The sequence below is a fragment of the Oreochromis aureus genome, linkage group 1 (assembly GCF_013358895.1).
Source record: "Oreochromis aureus strain Israel breed Guangdong linkage group 1, ZZ_aureus, whole genome shotgun sequence".
NCBI lineage: Eukaryota > Metazoa > Chordata > Actinopteri > Cichliformes > Cichlidae > Oreochromis > Oreochromis aureus.
In genome coordinates this window covers 9,685,901-9,692,904 of record NC_052942.1, presented here as the reverse complement: position 1 = coordinate 9,692,904, position 7,004 = coordinate 9,685,901, and the positions used below count along the sequence as shown (strand labels likewise).

The following is a 7,004-nucleotide window of genomic DNA, read 5'->3' as shown; positions in this document are numbered from 1 at the left end:
CCCGCCCTCTCCTCCCTGTGCCGCAAGCAGCAGGCGCACCTCGCAAACGGAGGGCGCCCTTACTCCCAGCAAATGGGTGATAGAAAACCGATCGGTGCCTATGACGTTCCCAATATGCGCTGGCTGATGCAGCATGAGTACGAGTAATTTTTTTTTTTGCCGATGCCCGTGATGCCGCCCCCCATCACGATGCCGCCCCGGGCAACCGCGTATCTAAAACCGCTACTGTGCGTGGGTTCTCTGTGGGTACTCCGGCTTCCTCCCACAGTCCAAAGACATGCACTTAGTGGGGTTAGGTTAATCTGTGATTAATCTAAGATTAATAGTTTGAGTGGGTGTCTGCCACCCCCCCTTGACCCCTAAATCGGACAAGCTGAGGAAGATGGATGGTTGAAAAGAGCAAACTGAAAAGTAGTAAACAAAAATTAGTATTAAGAAAAGAAATGACAAGAAAATGTCATAGGTGGCAGCTGCTGTTACTAGGCTAAATATGTTGAATTTTTTAGTTTGCTTGTTTTGGCAAATCGAATCACAGATTCAACTACCAGTATAAATTTATAAGATATATTGTTGATCCCCTGGGGACTTCCGGTTGAGCTTTGATGGAGTAGGACGCGAGTTTGGGAGCTCCCGCCGTTTTTGATTAAATTGTTATTCATTCGCGCTTTTTGGCCATAATTCTAGTCCTTTTTTAGTCTGTTGTGTTGAGAAGTTTTACATGGGCCTGCGTAAAATGGCAGCAAAAAATATTAAAACCCGCAGTACTATTCAAACACAACAGACATTTATTCTTCTTCCTGAAAAGGAGCAGGAAGAACAATAAATTCTTATGACACCTGCCCCGTTTCATGCATGGAAACAGTGTTACTTTAATTGAAAGGAAGGTTGTGTATGGGAAATGAATTACTGCTGTACCATGTGTGAAACAAAAATAAATAAATAAATAAAGCCAGAAGAACCTTTGCTTAAAGGACCATTTAAAAACAAAACTACAAGAAGGTCTGGCTGCTTGGCAGCAAAATCTAAAGAAATAAGAGGTGCGTCAAGGCTTTTGCACAGTGCTGTTTGCCTGTGTGGACCATACCAAAGGTGTAACAGCAGTGCCCGCGTCATCCTCTACTTTGTCTCCACCCCTAACATTTCTGGTCACATGGGGGTAGATTTCTGTGGCAGTGTTAATTTATTGCCTGGGTGTATTACTTCACAAGACACAATGCAGCATTTCCCTCAGAGATTTAATCCAGTTACTCTGTGAATTTTTTATCCACAAAGGTAATTTATACTTTTTTGTATTTTACTGCATGATGAAAAAGGACGATTTTGTATTTCCACAAAATGTTTATTCAGAAAAAGTGCTTTATAAATATGCACATTATGCGAGTCTCTGTGCCCACATTTTAGGGATTACTTTCTGTTCCACAAGTCATTTTTCAGTGTTAAACCTATGGGCTTATTAGCAAATTAATTTCTTTTCTCTCTCTTTTTTTATATGTTACCTAATTCCAACTTTCGAACTTTGGTTGCAATTTCTTGCTATAACAAGATAATCTCTTATTTGAACCAAAGGGAAGCACTCTGTTTAATTAAAATTCTTTCTTTTCTTTAAGGTGTGATTTTGTCTACCAACCAGTACCAACAAATTATTTAGTAGAAAAATGAGAGAGCTGTTTTTTCCAACTACGAGGTAGGAGTGTTGGTGCTTGAGGAGACCTTTTTGTTGCTGTCGTTGTAGTTTAAAGATGAATGAAAAGATGTCTTTTTAATACACAGGTTAAGGAATACATTGTTTGCATTACCATGTTTTTTAATAAACAGGGCAAAATATTCTGCAATCTTCTGCTGTCTGCTGTTGGTTATGGTTGGTTTTACTTCCTTATATTTAAGGTGTGGAACAAAGGTCATATTATTACAAGCTAAGACTTGCAAAGTGTATCTAACGAAGTTGTGGTGAATGTATAAAACGTCTCCAAAAAAATCTCTTCCAAAAAACTTTAGATCTTTAAGAAATGCTAACGTGATGCCGAAACTACCAATGACTAGTAAACCAGAAGCAAGATGCAACATTAATTTGGATGACACACTTAATTTCGGGTAAGAAAGTGGACTCACTAGCTGGTAATTATAACTTCCCTTGCATCAGTAGTTGTAGTGGTGGTGGTGGTAGTATTTTTATAAGACCATGTTTAAGATCTCAAAATAAGTAAATCAATGATGGTGAATTTAAAAATATATATACCTAAAGGCAAAAAAGATTCATAATTTAGTTTTTTGTTAGTGCTATTTATTGTAATCTCTAGTGTACTGGACTCTGACAAAAACAAAACAAAACACAGTGTTGGTTTTGGTGTCTCCCTCAGAAAACACATCATATGACACTTTTTCCATAAAGAAAGAACCTATGAGTGCTGCCTAGTCCAGTCAGAGACATTATCTGAGGGCAATACAATATTCATAACCTATAAACCTATAAAAAACATTAAAAGCAATAGTAAAATGCAAATGATGCAAATTTATTAAAGCTGCAGATTTAGCACAATTAAATTCAGTTAAAATTAATTTATTTATCTTAACATGCCATTTATTATTAAAATGATGACTGCATAGCTCTGAAACTTTAAACTTAATAAATCTAACATTACAGGCTGCTGTGCCATAGTTTAATGCAAGAAACATGAAATTACCTTTAGTTTGTTACCAGGTTAACATGAAATTCATTTTACAGGCATTCATGGTGACAAATTGCTTGTTCAATTTTCTAGTCTGTGTTCGAGTAGTTAAAATTCTAGCAGTTTAAAATAAACTGTGAAACAGATCAAACCAAATACAAAAACAGTTATATAGTACCTGATGTTTATTACATTACATACATTCAAGTAATAATGTGACACAAATTTTGTGTAACAGCTGGGCTTTTAGTGAGATTTTTCTGTGGTTTTAGTAAGGTACGACTTAACAAGCTGCCTATTTGTAACATATTCCCCCAGCAGAGAATGCACACAGCAGTTAACACATACTGTATATAAAAGAACCAATAACAAGAATAGAAATGAAAAAAAAAGTAGAATGAAGGAAAGAAAAATGACAAGGAAGTGGTATTAAGCATTTAGGGTGAGGCCCAGTGTAAATCTCTCACACTTGTAAGTGTGGAGATTTGGCAGTATAAAATCCAGGATCTTAACTGTATGTCAACATTTTTTTTTCATTTCATTCAGGGCCAGACCATTGGTTCAGACATTCACATCCTGGAAAGCTCCTATCATCTGGGAGGAGATGTTTGACTCCATTCTTTATGACCAAGGGCACACTGACAAAAATTCATCTGTGGCTCTTACTGTGTTTGCTGTGGGAAGGTTGGTTTTTCCAGAACATGAGAAAGAAGTTGTTTCTTTTTCCTGCATATTGTAGAGTATTGCCTTCTAGCTGACAAAAGTGGCAAGCAGACTGTGTTTATGTTTATGACAGTAATCACCTAGTATGACAACGATAGAGAGAACTGTATAATTCAATGCCAAAAAAGGTGGGACACATAAAATGTAAATGAAAAATAGCAACATTAATTCAAAGGCCAAGTCAAGTCTTTAAAAATTTCATGTTTTTGCCATTGGAGTACATTGTATGTATGTATGATTATATCACAAATTTTGCATAATTCATAGATGCAAAGATACTGGTATTTCCTTAAAACACTATGGCCCCATTGTATAGTGAATTAGACATTTACCTAGCAAACAAATGTATCATCCACCCTATACATCTACAGACAGAAACAACTTCCTCCACTATCTTGTTACTGAATTAATAAGATACACGTATGGGATGAAAAAATACCATTCGGGCTGCCAGTCTGCACTCAACTTGTCATCCTCACCTTTTTGAACTCCTTTCTAGCTGAAGAATTGTAAATATTATTACCTCTTTAATTGAATAAATATCTACTATATTACCAAAAATGATTTACTATTATTTGCCATTAGCTGAAATTTTTCAAACCCTTCCTTTAGGAAAATAATCAGCAAAATATTACAACAACACCTAAAAAGCATAAAGTATCAAAGTAAAAACAATGAATTTGCAGGAAATGTTCCCCATCAGTGTCAGACTGGATTAATATTGTTACTCTATATGTTTAAGACTGAGCTCATTTTAAATACTTTATATGCTGTTTAATGTTCAGCATCATATTCTATAAAGCATATGTCTGCAGTGGCTTTCCTGTGAGGACAGCTGAAAAAAAAGTTTAAAGTAAATATTAATAACAAAAGAATCTGCTGAATTAAAAGGCTTGAACATGGTTAACAGTCAATATCTACAGGGAGAATTAAAATATGAATGAAAAATGAAGGTTGTGTGTTGACAAAACATCTTGTTAAACGTGGTACATTCAAACATTCTCATTAATAGTAATCTAAAAGTGCTGAATGAGCTTGCACCTCTTCAGCGTGACAGTTTTATGGCCCGAGCTGCTCTCCTTTCCGTCATCATCAAAGTTTTTCTTGCTGATGTACTAAAGGAGTTATTAAGTACTTTTGTAAGAATCTATTAATCTTTTATTACGAATTGTTAATAAATTACAGCTGTCACTTGCTGAGTAGGTTCTTATCTAACCACTGGCACCTGAGCAATAGACTGTAGGAAATGTGGACATCTGATCAGATTGGGTTTTGTTGTTCTTTGCTTGTTCAATGTGTTTTCAATTTGTGTTATGAAGATGAATGCATGAGGACTGAAATATTTGCGTATTTAAATGTGCTGGAAAAAAGTACTTCCTTCTGTAGGATCTCTTTTTGTTTTTTATAAGAGGAAATATATATGACAGTATGACACTGTATGAAAGTATTTGTTGCTTTACCTAAATATTACTTATTTTTTCTATGAATTTTTGTATTGTTAAAATAATGTATTTGTTTTTGCTTTGGTTCTACCACAGAGCATTTCCTTTTGTTATCAGGTTTGAAAGTTTAGAATTTGGAAATTTTAACTACTTTCAGTTCTATTTATTTAAAAGGGGGACATCCCACTTTGGCTCAGACTACAAGAAATTACTTGCGTGACATTAAAGCTTGTGCAAGAAAAAAAACATGATAGCATAATTGTTTTATGCGTTCTCATTAAAAAAACCTCAATTGTTTTTCTCTGTGTTTCTAATTAAGGTACCTGGATGCCTACCTCAAGACTTTCCTCACCTCAGCAGAACAACATTTTATGTTGGGATTACCAGTGACGTATTACGTGTTCACAGATTCACCAGAGAAAGTACCAAACATCACACTCGCTTCTCGGCGAAACATAAACATTGTCCAAGTGGAAAAGCACACGAGGTGGCAGGACATCTCTATGATGCGAATGAGAACAATATCAGAAACAATAGAGTCAGAGATTCGTCACAAATTTCATTATGTCTTCTGTTTTGATGTGGATCAGGAGTTCAAGGGGAGATTTGGGTCTGAGGCACTGGGTGATTCTGTGGCATTGCTCCATGCCCACTATTATAAATTACCAAAAGCCCAGTTCACCTACGACAGAAACCCCAAATCTAAAGCCTTCATGGAAACTGGAGATTTCTACTACCATGCTGCTATCTTTGGAGGACTGTGGCAAAATGTAAAGCATTTGGTTGATGCCTGTTATCTGGGCATCATAGAGGATAAACTAAATAATGTGGAAGCTCTGTGGCACGATGAGAGCCATCTAAACAAGTACTTTTGGATTCATAAACCAAGCAAGCTGCTCTCTCCAGAGTACTGCTGGGACCAGAGCATTTGGGACAAGCGTGATATACTTATCACCCGTCTAGTGTGGGCACCAAAACATTATGAAACACTTCGTAGTGGGTAGAGTGGACAGGAAATTAAAATTAGAACCCCTATGTGAGAGAAGTGCAAGCTTGTTGTTGATTTTATATTGGGTTATTATCTGTTAAGTGGGCTAGTGGCTCTATAGTATAGTGGTTTACACATTCACCAACCAGTGAAAGATTTTCAGATTCCTAAACAAATAAATAAATAAAATGAATCTTCCAAATTACTACATTTGGAGCTACCCCCTATGGTTGTCCCCCTACTACCACCTGCAGCCAAAAGTAGCTTTCATGCAGAAAAGTGGGTTGGGAGAGCAACTCACCTTCTTTTTCTAAAGATTAAACTCAGGAAAATCTAAATGCTCAGGCATGAAAAACAATATTTATTATTTACATCAGGCATGTCAAACATAATGCTGACCCTGGCACCCAGACTTTTTCTATTGATAAAGACATCTCCCACTGCTATTGATACTACACAAAGGAAAAATAATTGATCAACAGTTAAATGACCGAAAGGTTTCCATGTTTCACTACCTATTATAGAAATATTTACTCAAACATTTGTTTAGTCAATGAGCTACCAGAACTTTTTTTCTTTTTGTACATTTATTATGTAGAAAAACTTATTATTCATTAGTATTTTGACTTACAGTTAAAATTGTGCATCTTTTCTGTATATTAAGACTTCTCAGGGAACTGTAGTTAAATGTCTGTATAGTGATAGAAACAGGAGTTTCCCTGGTCTGGTCCACAAGGTAAAACTGTGCTGTATTTGGGGCATGATGTAAAATAGGTTTGACATCCCTGATTTACATAAACTGGCTTCAAGTAGCATGTTGTAAAGCACTATTGCCTCACAGAATGAAGATCCTGGGTTTAAATCCTTTCTGTGTGGAGTTTGCATGTTGTCTCCATGGTTGCTTGGGCAGTGGCGTCCTAGCCTGTTTGGTGCCCTGGGCGAACACTCCCTCTGGCGCCCCCCCCTCACACACACACACACACACATACACACACAAAACATGTTAAGGATTGTACATTAACATAAAACCGTTGTCCACACACACATATGAAGAGAGAGAGAGTATGCATAGTATGCAAACGGCTACCAAACAGCCATCATAATTCGTCATACAATGAGAACAGGACAAATCAACAACTGACAATGACTAATTAATATTAAAATCTGTAACATAATGTATTGTTT

At 36.3% G+C, this 7,004-nt stretch overlaps 1 protein-coding gene across 2 annotated transcripts; it reads left to right on the top strand.

Annotated features, from left to right (window-relative positions):
- Positions 1-1,199: 1,199 nt before the first annotated feature.
- On the top strand, positions 1,200-6,784 carry LOC116312925 (N-acetyllactosaminide alpha-1,3-galactosyltransferase-like). 2 transcript variants are annotated; one of them, XM_039620412.1, is made up of 6 exons: positions 1,200-1,272; positions 1,608-1,684; positions 1,816-1,858; positions 1,996-2,091; positions 3,213-3,350; positions 5,151-6,784. In XM_039620412.1, the coding sequence occupies exons 4-6, from the start codon at positions 2,018-2,020 to the stop codon at positions 5,833-5,835; spliced, it is 897 nt and encodes a 298-aa protein (XP_039476346.1). In that variant the 5' UTR covers positions 1,200-1,272; positions 1,608-1,684; positions 1,816-1,858; positions 1,996-2,017; the 3' UTR covers positions 5,836-6,784. The 2 variants fall into 2 exon arrangements, with proteins under 2 accessions (XP_039476346.1, XP_039476039.1); XM_039620105.1 differs by lacking the exons at positions 1,200-1,272; positions 1,608-1,684 and having other exon boundaries at positions 1,804-2,091.
- Positions 6,785-7,004: the final 220 nt, after the last annotated feature.

Bases quoted from the DNA above. Each gene is read 5' to 3' on its own strand.
- LOC116312925 (XM_039620105.1), top strand. From the start codon at position 1,952: ATGTATAAAACGTCTCCAAAAAAATCTCTTCCAAAAAACTTTAGATCT. The intron at 2,092-3,212 runs GTAAGAAAGTGG...CATTTCATTCAG, and splicing joins GATGACACACTTAATTTCGG to GGCCAGACCATTGGTTCAGA. The intron at 3,351-5,150 runs GTTGGTTTTTCC...TTTCTAATTAAG, and splicing joins ACTGTGTTTGCTGTGGGAAG to GTACCTGGATGCCTACCTCA.